General features: G+C 39.2%; 1 protein-coding gene across 3 annotated transcripts in view; it reads right to left on the reverse strand.

Annotated features, from left to right (window-relative positions):
* Nucleotides 1-15,431, reverse strand: part of LOC306885915 (ataxin-3-like) — a 32,692-nt gene extending 17,261 nt beyond the window's left edge. For all 3 annotated transcript variants that reach the window (XM_079442726.1, XM_079442725.1, XM_079442727.1), the window contains exons 1-3: nt 15,369-15,431; nt 14,252-14,416; nt 14,120-14,164 (exon numbers count right to left, since the gene is read on the reverse strand). In XM_079442726.1, coding sequence (XP_079298852.1) covers nt 14,120-14,164; nt 14,252-14,416; nt 15,369-15,392 — 234 coding nt within the window. In that variant the 5' untranslated portion in view covers nt 15,393-15,431. The remainder of the gene's footprint in view (nt 1-14,119; nt 14,165-14,251; nt 14,417-15,368) is intronic.
* Nucleotides 15,432-17,023: the final 1,592 nt, after the last annotated feature.

Below are 17,023 nucleotides of genomic sequence, written 5' to 3' on the forward strand. Positions count from 1 at the left end.
TACTAAAACAACAACAAACCATCAAAACACAGCACATCCGCTCAAAACACACCATCTAAACACAGCGCATCTGCTCAAAACACACTATCACAACAAACCATCAAAACACAGCACATCCACTCAAAACACCATCAAAACAGCACATCCACTCAAAACACCATCAAAACACAGCACATCCACTCAAAACACCATCAAAACACAGCACATCCACTCAAAACACACCATCAAAACACAGCGCATCCACTGAAAACACCATCAAAACACAGCACATCCACTCAAAACACCATCAAAACACAGCACATCCACTCAAAACACCATCAAAACACAGCACATCCACTCAAAACACCATCAAAACACAGCGCATCCACTGAAAACACCATCAAAACACAGCACATCCACTCAAAACACCATCAAAACACAGCACATCCACTCAAAACACCATCAAAACACAGCACATCCACTCAAAACACCATCAAAACACAGCGCATCCACTCAAAACACACCATCAAAACACAGCGCATCCACTCAAAACACCATCAAAACACAGCGCATCCACTCAAAACACCATCAAAACACAGCACATCCACTCAAAACACCATCAAAACACAGCACATCCACTCAAAACACACCATCAAAACACAGCACATCCACTCAAAACACACCATCAAAACACAGCGCATCCACTCAAAACACCATCAAAACACAGCACATCCACTCAAAACACCATCAAAACACAGCACATCCACTCAAAACACACGATCAAAACACAGCGCATCCACTCAAAACACACCATCAAAACAGCACATCTGCTCAACACACACTATCACAACACACCATCAAACACAGCACATCTGCTCAACACACACTATCACAACACACCATCAAACACAGCACATCCACTCAAAACACCATCAAAACACAGCACATCCACTCAAAACACCATCAAAACAGCACATCCACTCAAAACACCATCAAAACACAGCACATCCACTCAAAACACCATCAAAACACAGCACATCCACTCAAAACACCATCAAAACACAGCACATCCACTCAAAACACCATCAAAACAGCACATCCACTCAAAACACCATCAAAACACAGTACATCCACTCAAAACACCATCAAAACACAGCACATCCACTCAAAACACCATCAAAACAGCACATCCACTCAAAACACCATCAAAACAGCACATCCACTCAAAACACCATCAAAACACAGCACATCCACTCAAAACACCATCAAAACAGCACATCCACTCAAAACACCATCAAAACAGCACATCCTGTCAAAACACCATCAAAACACAGCACATCCACTGAAAACACCATCAAAACACAGCACATCCACTCAAAACACAGCACATCCACTCAAAACACCATCAAAACACAGCACATCCACTGAAAACACCATCAAAACAGCACATCCACTCAAAACACCATCAAAACACCATCAAAACAGCACATCCACTCAAAACACCATCAAAACACAGCACATCCACTCAAAACACCATCAAAACAGCACATCCACTCAAAACACCATCAAAACACAGTACATCCACTCAAAACACCATCAAAACACAGCGCATCCACTCAAAACACCATCAAAACACACCATCAAAACACAGCACATCCACTCAAAACACCATCAAAACACAGCGCATCCGCTCAAAACACCATCAAAACACAGCACATCCGCTCAAAACACCATCAAAACACAGCGCATCCGCTCAAAACACCATCAAAACACAGCGCATCCGCTCAAAACACCATCAAAACACAGCGCATCCACTCAAAACACCATCAAAACACAGCACATCCACTCAAAACACCATCAAAATGTAGCACATCCACTCAAAACACACCATCAAAACACAGCGCATCTTTGGAGCGAATTTTGTGCCAATATTCATCAAACAAGTGTTTTGCAAATAAACACAATCTGCTTTGCAAAAAAAAAACTCGACTTTCAAACAAACGCAAAGTGATTTGCAAATGCAAAACTCTATTTGAGAGAAAATGCAGCGCTATGGACAAATGTATTGTGTGTTACAACTGTGACACTCATTTGCCTTTTTATCAGTTAACTTGGCTTGATTTTCTCACACGAGTGCAATTGAGCAACTTTCTTTTCCAAAAACAGCAGACGGCGCTGTCGGTCAATTTACTCTAATCTCCCGAGACACAAAACACCTCTTTACCTTTTCAGACCAATATGAGTGGGGAACAGGTGAGTTTCTGTCTTACTAGATCTATAATTAACCATTTAGATGTGTTCACAAAGCGACCCTACTACAGTGTCAGTGAAATTCACAACAAGTCTGTGAAGTTGTTAACATGATTGATTAGTTCAAAAATCAGAGGTGACCTGGATAAACATTTAACTAGGCAGTCTTTCCCTATAAAAACTGATCCTCTGTTGGATCGCAGGATATAGAATATACATATTGATACAATTGTTCCACATTCAAAACAATGCAGGGGTATAACAATATATCGTGTCACAATATATTATAATACTAAAATGCAACTGTATAATGGATAGCAACAATATTGTGGACCAAAAATGAAAGCTTAGACAATTTAATTTAGTATCAGATATAGTAATATCGCCCAAGAGGTCATTAATTATTAATAAAAAAATAAAAAATAAATCACATTATTTAGTACAAGTTCAAACACGTTTTTTGGAAAAAGAAGACTCTTTGCCTCCCACTGCCAGCAGCGTACATTCCGGAGACGGGAAAACACATTCTACATCTACATTCAAACAGACGAGAGAAAATGCCTCTCATGGAATCTACCTGCTGCATGAACTGCCACAGACTTCTACAAAGGATTGTGGTTCTTGAAACAAAGTTATTTGCTGGACTTCCAAAACAGGCGGAACACACAGCAGACAGTCATCATGGACCCCCTCAGCATACAGCCGGTGAGTCATGTGAATCTCAACAGTTTATACCAAGTGTAGAGGAACAAGCTGATCGACAGACTAATCGATGGCACAGACAGGGAGCGAGACCCAAAGGCGCTCGAGACATCAGATTGTCAAGAGCATGTCGTATTGCTGCCGTAGCATCCTCTAACCCAGATATGGCTATGACAAGACTTGTAAACACTGGTATTCTACCACCCCCTATACATCTTGAGAACAGATTTGAAGCATTAATGAATGTGGGTGAGGAATCCCCAAATGTGACTAAATATGGATTGAATCAGCCAGCAGCTAACATTGCTACTAAGACTGCAAAGAAATAAGACTGCACATCGAGTCATCATCCGTGTGGGGAAGAATTATATTCGGAAAGAGCAGTCAGAACTCCTTAAGAAGGATTTCAGTGAACTCTTTGAGACACTTCAAAGAATTGAAGTTCAGTCGTTCATCAGTGGATCACTCCCAGCAAGGGGAACTAACATGTTTTCACGGCTGCTTGGGCTGAATACATGGCTACAAAGAACCTGCAATTTAAAAGGAGTCAACTTCATCGACAACTTCAATCTTTTCTGGGGCCATAGACCAGTGTTTAAACTGAATGGCCTCCACCCAAAAAAACTTGGTGCAAGAGTGCTAAAGGACAATATCTATTTCTCCCTCCGTCATCCTTCAGTGGTGTGTGCCAATCCACTCGGCCTAAATGGCACACACACACCTGGACAGAGTATGAGTGACCACAGGACTTCATATCAGCTTCAGAGTCATCATGTGGTTGACACATCCCACAAGGACATTGATAACGCCACGCAGACAAAACAAGCTCTCCTTGTGGAAGAAACATGGAAACTATCCCAGCTGAACCCTGTCCACAAACAGATTGTGCAGCACCCAAGGACGACTTTCTGGAAAACAGCCAGAAAAGCCAGGACAACATCTCACAGCCACCGGAAACACCAGAGCCAGAGCCCATCTCACCAGACACATTATCCCTCTCTCCAGCATCTCTACTTCTAAGCTTCTCACAGAAAATGGAGGAACTGGTGTATGCTGGGACCAAACTTTCCTACTCTTTCACTGCAAGCCCCCAGATATCAACTAAAAAACGGCAGGCCCCCCAACCACCAAAGACTGCAGGCCCAGCTCTCCCTCCTCCTCCTGTGAGAGCTCTCCGACCGCTGCCACAACGTCAGGGCCCAAACCCCTCTCCATCTGGTGTAGGTGAACCAAAAACAATTGATAACATCTCTCAGTGATATGTGTCGGGTCCCCGCTATATTAGCAGCAAAATTCACAAATGTTTACAGAACAAGCGGGAACCCAGTGTACCTGTAGCCTCCTCTATCTCTGTTTTATCACGTGATAGAAAGTCTAAGGCCTTCTCAAGCCGTACGGCTGACCCATCTAATCTGCGGCCTGTAATGCATCAGTCTAATATTGCTGCAGAGACAAAATGTAATTCCATCAAGTTAGCCTTTTTAAACATTCGCTCACTAAAAAATTATTTCTGATCAATGATTTAATAACCACAAACAACCTGGATTTTATGTTTCTAAATGAAACATGGCTTGAAGACAGCTGCAGTTCAACAGTCCTCAATGAAACAGCCCCTCCTAACTTTAATTTCATTAGTGTCTGCAGGACTGTTAGGAGAGGTGGAGGTGTAGCTGCTCTATTTAAAGATGTTTATCAATGCAAGCAAGTGTCATTTGGTCAGTATTTGTCTTTTGAATATCAAGGTATTGTGCTGAAAGGTGCTCCACACATTGTTTATCATTATATATAGGCCACCAAAATATTCTCCAGCCTTTGTTGAAGAGCTCACTGAACTGTTATCAATGATTTCCTCAGAGTTTGACTGTTTTACTATTGCAGGGGATTTTAATATTCACATAGATAATGCAGAAATCAAAACTACAAAATAAATTATAACTGTTTTAAACACTTTTGACCTGATTCAGCATGTGCATGGACCCACACACAATCGTGGACACACTCTAGATTTACTCATCAGTAGAGGTCTAAACATTTCATCCATTGTTATTAAGGATGTAGCTATCTGATCACTTCTGAATTTTCTTTGATATATTGATCTCTGTTACCACTGAATCTATATCTGTCTCTGTCAGAAAGAGATGCATTAACAAGAACACTAGTGCACTATTTATGAAGGCTGTCTTCTTCGACAACATGAGCCACTCCTCAAACTGAGAGTAATCTTCGAGAAACTTCTGCCAGAGACACCACGTCTCCTCAATCCTTTCAAATGAGCAAAATTTAGGTTTAAATGTGTCATTTAAACTATTAAAAATAATTTTAATTAATTGAAATAAAGCTTCAATAAAGCTGAAATAGATTAACAGTAAAAAATATATAAAATACTGAGCAAAATTTTTTATTTATGAAGGCTATATCTTTAACACCAAGCATTTCTGCAGACTGTTGATCTGCTCCTGGATTCCTTTAACTCAAAAGTTAAGATTGTTATTGATGATATTACTCCGGTAAAGGTCAGCAAGAAGACTGGCAGACAAAAATCATCTTGGCGAAAATCAACAGCAGTTCAGAGCATGAAAAGACTGCAGAAAAGCTGAGCGGATGTGGCGGAAGATGAAACTTGAAATTCCCTATATCATCTATAAAGACAGCCTTCATGCTTTCAATGTGGAACTACCCACAGTTAGACAGACCTTCTTCTCAAACCTTATAAACAGTAACTTACACAACACTCACACTCTTTTTGCTATGGTGGAGAGACTGACAAACCCCCCAAGTCAGATTCCCAGTGAAATGCTCTCCGACAGCAAATGCAATGAGTTTGCTTCCTTCTTTTCTGAGAAGATCAATAATATCAGAAAGGAGATTGGCACAACATCAAGTTATGCAGAGGTCACACAGATTCGACCGCAATTTCAAAAAGAAGTGACTATGTGTGTTTTTGAAGCAATTGATAGCAAAATTTTGGAAGAAAGAGTACGGCACCTTAAATCTTCAACCTGCTATCTTGACACACTTCCCACATCCTTTTTCAAAAATGTGCTTAACTGTTTAGAAGCTGATCTCTTAGAAGTGGTGAACGCCTCACTTCTTTCTGGGACTTTTCCAAACTCCATGAAAACTGCAGTTGTTAAGCCCCTTCTGAAAAAGCGCAATCTTGATAACAATGTTGAGCAACTATAGATCAATATCAAATCTTCCTTTCATAGGTAAGATTATTGAAAAGGCAGTTTTTAATCAGCTGAACAACTACTTAAACTCAAATGGATACCTGGACTATTTTCAATCTGGTTTCCGAGCACATTACAGCACAGAGACAGTGCTTATTAAGATAATAAACGATATTCGCCTCAATACTGATTATGGCAAAATATCAGTGCTGGTACTACTAGATCTTAGTGCTGCGTTTGACACTGTCGATCATACTTCTAGAGAGACTGGACAACTGGGTCGGGCTTTCTGGGATGGTACTCAAATGGTTCAGGTCATACTTAGAAGGGAGAGTTTATTATGTGAGTATAGGAGAGCATAAGTCTAAGTGGCCATCCATGACGTGGAGTCCCACAAGGCTCAATTCTTGCACCGCTCTTGTTTTGCCTGTACAGGTACATATCAAAAAATTTGAATATCACGAAAAAGGTCAATATTTTGTGTCACTCATTTCAGAAAGTGAAACCCATATATTATATAGATTCATTACACAGAGTGAAATATTTCAAGCCTTTATTTCTTGAAATTTTGATGATTATGGCTTACAGATAATGAAAACCCAAAATTAGAATATTACGCAAGATCAATAAAAAAGTATATTTTAAACAGAAATGTTAGTCTTCTGAAAAGTATGTTAATTTCTATGCACTCAATACTTTGTTGGGCCTCCTTTTGCATGAATTACTGCATCAATGTGGCGTGGCATGGAGGCAATCAGCCTGTGGCACTGCTCAGGTGTAATGGAAGCCTAGGTTGCTTTGATAGCGGCCTTCAGGTCATCTGCATTGTTAGGTCTGGTGTCTCTAATCTTCCTCTTGACAATACCCCATAGATTCTCTATGGGGTTTAGGTCAGGCGAGTTTGCTGGCCAATAAAGCACAGTAACACCATGGTCACTGAACCAGCTTTTGGTACCTTTGGCAGTGTGGGCAGGTGCCAAGTCCTGCTGGAAAATGAAAACAGCATCTCCATAAAGCTTGTCAGCAGAAGGAAGCATGAAGTGCTCTAAAATGTCCTGGTAGATGGCTGCGTTGACTGTGGACTTCAGAAAACACAGTGGACCAACATCAGCAGATGACATGGCAGCCCAAATCATCACTGACTGTGGAAACTTCACACTGGACTTCAAGCAACATGGATTCTGTGCCTCTCCACTCTTCCTCCAGACTCTGGGACCTTGATTTCCAAATGAAATGCAAAATTTACTTTCATCTGAAAAGAGGACTTTGGAGCACTGAGCAACAGTCCAGTTCTTTTTCTCCACAGCCCAGGTAAGATGCTTCTGACGTTGTCTCTGGTTCAGAAGTGGCTTGGTAGCCCTTTTCCTGAAGACGTCTGAGCGTGGAGACTCTTGATGCACTGACTCCAGCTTCAGTCCACTCCTTCTGAAGCTCTCACAAGTGTTTGAATCAGCTTTGCTTGACAGTATTCTCAAGCTTGCGGTCATCCCTGTTGCTTGTGCACCTTTTCCTACCCAAATTCTTCCTTCCAGTCAACTTTGCATTTAATATGCTTTGATACAGCACTCTGTAAACAGCCACAGCTTTCAGTAATGACCTTCTGTGACTTACCCTCTTTGTGGAGGGCGTCAATGTTCGTCTTCTGGATCATTGCCAAGTCAGCAGTCTTCTCCATTATTGTGGTTTCAAAGAACAAGAGATACCTGGAATTTATACTGTAGGGATGGTCATTAATTGAAACTCAAATGTAAATATTCTAATATTTTGAGATACCGATTTTTGACTTTCATGAGCTATAAGCTCTAATCATCAAAATTAAAACAAAAAAACTTGAGAAATGTTTTACTTTACATTTATTGAATCTAAAATATATAAGTTTCATTTTTTTAAATACGTTACAAGAAAAAATGAACTTTTTCACAATATTCTTATTTTTTGAGATGTACCTGTATATGCTCCCACTAAGTCAAATAATAATCACAGCTATGCTGATGATACTCAGATTTACCTAGCCTTATCTCCAAATGACTATAGCCCCATTGACTCCCTCTGCCAATGCATTGATGAAATTAACAGTTGGATGTGCCAGAACTTTCTTCAGTTAAACAAGGAGAAAACTGAAGTTATTGCATTTGAAAACAAATATGAAGTTCTCAAGGTGAATGCATACCTTGACTCTAGGGGTCAAACAACTAAAAATCAAGTCAGAAATCTTGGTGTGATTCTGGAGACAGACCGTAGTTTTAGTAATCATGTCAAAGCAGTAACTAAATCAGCATACTATCATCTCAAAAACATTGCAAGAATTAGATGTTTTGTTTCCAGTCAAGACTTGGAGAAAGTTGTTCATGCCTTTATCACCAGCAGGGTGGATTACTGTAATGGTCTCCTCACCGGCCTTCCCAAGAAGACCATTAGACAACTGCAGCTCATCCAGAACACTGCTGCCAGGATTCTGACTAGAACCAGAAAATCTGAGCATATCACACCAGTCCTCAGGTCCTTACACTGGCTTCCAGTAGGGCTGTGTATTGGCAAGAATCTGGCAATACAATATGTATCACGATACAGGGATTGCGATACGATATATTGCGATACTGTAAGCAAGGCGATATATTGGGATATTTCTTATTTTAGGAATAGGATATATATTTTTTAGGAAAGCTGTCATTAAGAACACACCACCTTATGCAAACCTTAGCAAAAAAATAAATAAATAAAAATAGTTTAACCAGAACACACTGCAGAACATACTGGGATCTGTATTTGCAATAATCAGTCCCTATAACATTCAACATTACTGAAGCACTTTTTGTACAGTACGAGTAAAGAGGGAAATATTCAAGTGCTTGTACGAGTCTTTAGTTAAATGTATAAAATGTATTTTATAAAAATATATATTTATAGACTCTACTTTAAAGGTTCACAGTTTAAGTTTACAATTGTGACATACAATGTCATAAGATTTGATCTGAACAAAAAATTACATCTGCTTAATATCAGTGAAAAATAAAGTGCTTGCAGGAAAGAAAAGATAACAATTGTAAAACAATCAAATAAATGCAGATGTTAAACATTCTCAGAACTTTTTAACTTGGATCTCACAGGTTTTTCAGTTTGTATTTATGTTCCGCGTGGAATCACTGAGACCGCGACGCGAGCACCGCCCCAACTGCACGAAACGCCCCCGAATTACGAGAAAGCTGCAGCTTCGCGGCGACTCTACCGCCCGCCGCGCAAAGGCTTTTCAACACGGGACACAGCAAGAGGCAGAACGGAGGTTGCACTCGCGCCGCGGTCCCGGGGCGGACATTACCACAAAAGCCCAAATGACGCCACACTTCAGCTTTGTACATCAAAACGAGAGCTGGAACAATTCTTTCCTCCTCCATTACTGGCAGCGAACTATATTAACGATATTAACGCTAACATTAGTGGAGTGCCCTGATGCTAGTATTTCCTGTCACTGTTTAAGTTCAGAGATGAAGACTGGTATCTAACGTTCGGGATATGAACTCAAAACGAAACAACTGCTATGAATCTTGTATGATTTTTTTTGTTTTTGTTTTTTTAATATCGATATTCCGTTTTGGAGAATCGATACAGTATCGCCAAACAAAATATCGCGATACTCACGTGTATCGATATTTTCTTACACCCCTAGCTTCCAGTTACATTTAGGATTGATTTTAAAGTACTTTTACTCATTTTTAAATCACTCAATGGCCCAGGACCTAAATATATTGCTGATATGCTCACTGAATATAAACCTGACAGACCACTCAGATCATTAGGATCGAGTCAGTTAGAAATACCAAGGGTTCACACAAAACAAGGGGAGTCTACTTTTAGCTATTATGCCACCTGCAGTTGGAACCAGCTTCAGTCAGTGCAATCATTTGTCTAAAATAATTACGTATATTTTAGCTTAGCAAAATTATGAATATTTCTCTTTAGGTGTCACTCTTGTCCTGTGAATTGGGGAGAAGGATCAAGTGATAGGATCACGCTGATATAATACTAAATTCATCATTTTAATAAGCAGTGGTTTAATAAACAGCGTGCTACACGGGTGAAGACACACTCTGGACAGCGAGGACTCTTCTAGGAGTGACTCAGATGATGAACGTTTGCATTTTAAAGAGCCACTAATATAATTCCTGACCGTAGCCTTTTTATTCTTAACTTCACGAGTTAAAATGTTGCTCGGCCATATATAAAAAGCTACATAATTTTAGTTCGATTTTTCCAAACAGGCTGTTGTCAGACTAAAATCTGCCGGTATATTGGTTGAAATATGAAATATCTCCTTACAGGCCTTTTAGTTTTAAATGTTGTCCAAGGCATGTATTTTACTATGCTATATATAAAAATAAATATGATAATAAACTATGATATCCCTTATGAAAATTAAAGTTGGTTTTACTATTGTAAAAGTGTGGTAACCATGTTTTTTTTGCAGGTTACCATTTCTATATAGGCAGCTTTACTACAAATACTACAAATTACTAAATAAAACCATGGTTCATTTTCATAAGGGATATTAATGTTTAGAATATATTTTGGTACATTTATATAGCTGAATCACAATAAAGCTCACCTGAACTTAAACTAGTTTGATTATAGTAGCCTATTTGTATAATTAGATTAGTCTACTCCTTTCAGGAGGTTATCTATATGTAGTTTTATACTTGTTTCAACTTTTACTGCAGAGGTAGCCTACAGCATTTCTCTCCACTGTAGGCTATGGTTCAACATATATACTGTAGAAGAAAGACAATAAATCTTACTTGACCTAACGTAAAAATACAATTAAAAAAGCTTTCATTTTTGGTACACAATATTGTCGCTATCCACTATACATTTGCATTTTAGTATTACAATATATTGTGACAAGATATATTGTTATACCCTGTGTAACATCTGCTTATGATCCTTGATGGTCATTGGGACTTTATGTCTTAAGAGACCTTTATATGGGTGCTAAATTGCCAATGGTTGCCCCCTCACTGTCCAAAAGACGCTAAACAGACTACAATCTGTTCTCTCATCGGACTTCAAACACATTCCAGAGAACTAAATGACCCTCGATACCAGACAACGACGGCCTGGCTGACCAGTGGACTACCTCCACGATTACAACACATGCATAGAGACCTTTCCTTTAGTTAGACCATAATTAATCAGTTACAAAGGTATCTGGTATAGGCATGTCAAGTCACCTTTATTTATATAGCGCTTTTAACAATGTAAATTGTGTCAAAGCAACTGCACAATATCAAAAAAGGAAAATAGTGTTTAATAATGTAAAATGAAAAGATTAAAAAAAGATTTTCAGTTAAAGGCATTTCATTATTGAATTCAGTGATGTGTTGTTTGTATGTTTCTTTATTATATTAGCCTAGTGACCACTCATTATTTGTATTAGTGAGCTCTAAACACTCATATTCAGGTGTATGAATATATCTCTGGTTTAATATCTTTTAGATGTCTCTTTCTTGATATCAAAATGATCTGCTCTTTATTTCTCAAACAATGATGTACACTGTGACCTCGTGAAATGCATCATACTATTCTTACTGTACTGTGGGAGGAATTACACTGATTGAGCAGAACAGTCATAAAACATGCAAATGAGGTGTCAAGTGAGACAAAGAAACACTTTCCCGCTGAAACTATGTGCCTTGTTATTGGTCAAACTGACCAAAATGGGTGTTACAGGATCCAGATAAAACGTCTCCCACACCCAAAAGGTGAGGTCTTCTCTTTACTTCCGGTGCCCTGGAGACACACTTATCACCGTGGAAACCTCACGACTCCCCTTCCGTGGGGAGTCCGAGCTTCTGGCAGTTTTAAGTCCAGTAACTTTGGCGATTTAACTTCTGACCAATCAACCCGTGGCTGGAATGATGAAGCTTTCACTCCTAAAGGAATTCATCAAGAATCTACGCGTTATACATGCACCAGGACACTTTACTCAGCACCAACAAAAACCAATGCAAGTAACCACTTGTTAACTATTAGGATGCGCTTCTAGGCTTCGACCCCTTTTTAATTAAGGTGATGTGATTCTTTGATGGTTCTAACAGGTTGTGTTTAGCTGATGTGTAAATCCTGCCATTACTCTCTCTCTCTCTCCACGCCTTGCGTGCGTTGCATCTATGTTTAATGTGTGTATGTTTGTGCATGTTCCCCTGTAGTGTAGTTTAATAAACATCCATATGTATTCACGCTTGGTTGTCGGTGTCTGCTGCTCACAGAAGGTCACTTTAACGTTCCGGTTTTGCTACATGCTCTGAGCGATGTATTAGTGAGGAAATTATTTTTCGTGGCCAGAGAAATAATTTTCCTTCGAGTCAATAGACGATTGAAACTGCCCGTACTGCGGATGAACAAATCATTTTATTGTACTATTAATGCTAGTTAATTCCTGAAGATGAATATATAATTGATAACAACCCATTATGATTAATTATGTTCATCTCGCTTTGAGCTAATTTGCTACCCCTGCATTGTTTTGGATGTTGAACAATTGTATCAATATGTATATTCTATATCCTGCGATCCAACAGAGGATCAGTTTTTATAGGGAAAGACTGCCTAGTTAAATGTTTATCCAGGTCACCTCTGATTTTTGAACTAATCAATCATGTTAACAACTTCACAGACTTGTTGTGAATTTCACTGACACTGTAGTAGGGTCGCTTTGTGAAAACATTTAAATGGTTAATTATAGATCTAGTAAGACAGAAACTCACCTGTTCCCCACTCATATTGCTCTGAAAAGGTAAAGAGGTGTTTTGGGTCTCGGGAGACTAGAGAAAATTGACCGACAGCGCCATGCTGTTTTTGGAAAAGAAAGTTGCTCAATTGCACTCGTGTGAGAAAATCAAGCCAAGTTAACTCATAAAAAGGCAAATGAGTCTCACAGTTGTAACACAATACATTTGTCCATAGCTCTGCATTTTCTCTCAAATAGAGTTTTACATTTGCAAATCACTTTTTTGAAAGTCAAGGTTTTTTTTGCAAAGCAGATTGTGACTGGATTTGTTTGAAGAATATTGGCACAAAATTTGCTCCATACGCATCCGCTCAAAACACCGTCAAAACACAGCGCATGTGTTCACTCCATCACAACACTGCCAGAGCCGTGCAGAAGAGTCAACATGAAACTGAGCACAACTCGTGTGACGGCAGACTCAGACCATCAGATGGGGAAATGATGAAAAGGAAGCTGTCTCAGTGGTAGAGCGAGTCTTAACAGTAAGATGAAAGACAAACATGTTTTCATTCTTTGGAAAATCATGCACAAAAAGACCAGGAACATGAATTAAGAAGGATTGCATCTGCAGTGCTCTCTCATGAACACATGGTTGCCTTGTCCAAATACCCACACTTTCGGTCTTGTCCACTTGAGAGTGTGCGCGCAAGACTGTCCCAGGTCTTTAAAACGCCGAAGCGCAATGCCCTTAACACACACTAAAAAACACTAAATTCTCTCCGGAGTGCTATTCAAGGTTTAGGGTATCCCATCATGCATCACGTTTTGGAATAAATCGTGAGATTTTTGCCGAGATCTCGCGAGAGTTCACGGAAAACTTTCCAATGCAAGTTAAATATTCATATAATTAGTTATTACTTATCATTTGGTAGAAAAACAAAGTGTTGCACATTTTATTTGTGCAAAGATGAGTAGTGGTGATATTTATTTTTACATTTGCAACTGTTTTTCATCACTTAATTAGAAGCACCACAAATTAAATTGTGTCATGTTATAGGGACTACTGAACAGACATTTAGAAGTTGATTTCAATTAAAAATAAAGCTATTGGATTTTTATAACACTATAAGTGTGTCCCATCAGGTAAAGAAAAGTTCGAGACACTTGTGGTCTTCATCCTCACTTGGACACTCAGGCCAAACACAGGAAATACGTCATCTAAGCAGTCGAGTGCTCAAGTGACCGCACGTGTGGGTATTTGGATGAACTGCTTTACTGTGAATGAAACGTGACTCACCTGAATGGAGAAGAAGCCGCTGTCATCCATGTTTCCCGACGGTTGCTAAAGATGGTAGAACACAAGCGTATTATGATGTGATCTCGTATAACAGTGACACTTGTTCTTTGAACCGAGCCGTGAGTGGAGCACCTGCAGAAAGGTCCTGTACTCCTCCGTCTGGACGCCTCCTTCAGCCATGCGCATGCGCTCCTCCTCATCCAGCTGGTGCGCGATGGACGACAGCTCCACCGGACTGAAGTACTCTCCCTGCAGGAGGTTGTTCAAGCAGTGCTGCGCACACAGAGAGCCCTCTTGCTGGAAGACACACACACACAGCAACACTTGTTCAGAAACAAATCATCAAATGACCTTGCAACATTGACTTTCTTATATGCACATAATAAACAAACATAAAACCCCTTCCCCGGCCTGTTAATAGACAATACAGTGACATTCAAAATCAACTTTTAAGTTACAATACATTGCACTAAGGATTGGGAATAGAACTCCTTTTGAGGGAACAGAGGAAAGGGTGAAACTTTCCAATGTTGCCTTTTAAGAGATATATTTTGCCAAAAGTATTGGCACCCCCTTCTAATGAACATGTTTGACTACTTTAGTAATTTCTACGAGTACAAATCTTAATGTTGAAGCATGTAATGATATTCTAGGGAATTGTGTTCTTCTAGGTTTATAGCAACAGTTTGGACAGAACCCTTTTCTATTCTAACATGACAGTGTCTCTGTGTATAAGACACGGTTCAGACATGATTGATTGAGTCAGTGTGGAAGAACTGGACTGGTCTGCAGAAAGACAAGTCCTGATCCCAGCTGGTGTGACTTTATATGCAGACCTTGAGCAGTTTCTGTTGAGCACTGTTCATTGAATATGTATAATTAGAATATCCTAATATAGGTCTGGTTACAAGTTTACAACATCACTTTCTTACAGTATTAATCTTATTCATTTCAGCTCACTGCAGCATTCATTCAGTGCTACTGATTATAATAAAGCAGCATGGTGCATGTTTGTAAAGGTAGTTACTGTGATGTTTATGGAAACAGAACATGAGAATAATGAAAGTGACAGCAAACAAACACATAAAAGATCTTCAGTCCATGTCTGATAGCTGACAGTCCAACAAACATTCATATATAAACCCCTTCGTGTAAAGATACGCTGACGAATCTCTCATTTATGGGTGATGCACATGTGACAAATATAAATATGTGTCATAAATATAATTCGCTAAAACCCGATCCTTACTTTTTCGTGGAAAATAGACTCCATGTTTGAAAGTGTGACTGCCGGAATAGCCGGAAACAACCACGCGTCCGAACATGTCAAAATAAGAGTCGCCCCAAACACAAACACGTCGAATGAAACAACTGAGACCAAGTAAAACGTACAGATTAGGATTACACAGCACTTCTTAAATGGTCGTTTTTTATTGCATATTAAATAATCACAAAATTATAACTGATTATATTTGACTGTAATTGACAGTTAGAAGGTGTTTTCAACCCGTTCTGGAGCCTCGCTAGAGATCATGAACGATTCCTTTTATTGTGTTTGTCACGTGACAAATGAACGAAATTGAGAGCATTTGTGTTTAAATTGTAATTACGACGTCAGGTGCGTTCAAATAATTTTTTTTCGGAGCAATATCCTTTACTGCATGAAATGTAACATTTTTTCTACAAAATGATGAATAAAGAATGCACATCAGGTGTGCTTTTTTATGTTTTTTATACAATTTATGAAGATGCTGTAAATTTAATCATTATTTATTTTATTGTATACCTTTCAATTTAATACAATTTAATATATTAAATTGTATTAAATTGAAAGGTTTAAATCATTGACATTTAAATATACACAAATAGTAGGCTAGAACATGTATGATGTAGTATTGAGGTTGATATTACTCTTGCCAAACTCTGATTGCGCTCATTTTATTCATAAAGTTTACATTCGTTCACTTCACACACTCATTATTGTGCAGTGACTTCAAAGGTTATATTGCGTGGATCCTCTGCTCACCTGTTATCCAGCAAACACGAGGAGTGACTGTCCTGCAGCCTCAGCCGAATATTATTTGGCAAAATTATTTGTTATCTATTATTCATTTTGAGGCCATACCTGTGCCTTTCTAAATAAGGTATTCGGTTTTGGGCACACCCCGAGTTTCTCCATTCCTCTCAACTAACCAGGGCCACATTTACCAAAAGCATTGTGAAGCATTCGGCTTCATTGTTGCCAAGGTCTCTTACTACCAAACCCATATCAGCAACACTCAGAAGCAACATCCTTCTCTTGAACTGGTTCCAGTCTGGCTTCAAAAGCACACACTCCACTGCGAAATCTGCAGACCGGCTCTGACTTTCGGCAACTGGGCAACATTTGTGTAGTGTATTCCAGCCTTTTGGTGCACAAGCAAAATGTGTGGTGTGACAGCTGGCTTTCTGTGTTTACACCATGTGTGCTCAGAAAACTATATCATAAACTTAAACGCACAAGGTTTTAAACAGCATGTAAAGAATAAACTTTGCATGATGAAGAAGTGCAGCATCACATGGGCATGAGTGCAATATCAACCCAGTCTCACGGCAGTTCCTGATTTAGTCGTGTAATTTAATCTATTTATTCGTGGCAGGGACACGTTTATTTCGTTATTTTCGTAACTCCAGCACGTTTTTTAAACTAATGCATTTCAATTGGATGCATGTTTCGTGCAACAGCAGATTCTTTCTGCCAGTCGGGCTGCAGCAGAGAAGCTGTTTAATCAACATTTATTCACGAGATCTTATCACGGTTTATATATGTGCACTGCTGCTGCTAGACATGTCGGTGCCCTAATCACAATTCCTTTATGATTTTAAACATAAACACAGTTTGCCAGTCTTTATACCTCCTACTGT

Source organism: Barbus barbus (assembly GCF_936440315.1).
Source record: "Barbus barbus genome assembly, chromosome: 20".
In the NCBI taxonomy this organism is placed as follows: domain Eukaryota; kingdom Metazoa; phylum Chordata; class Actinopteri; order Cypriniformes; family Cyprinidae; genus Barbus; species Barbus barbus.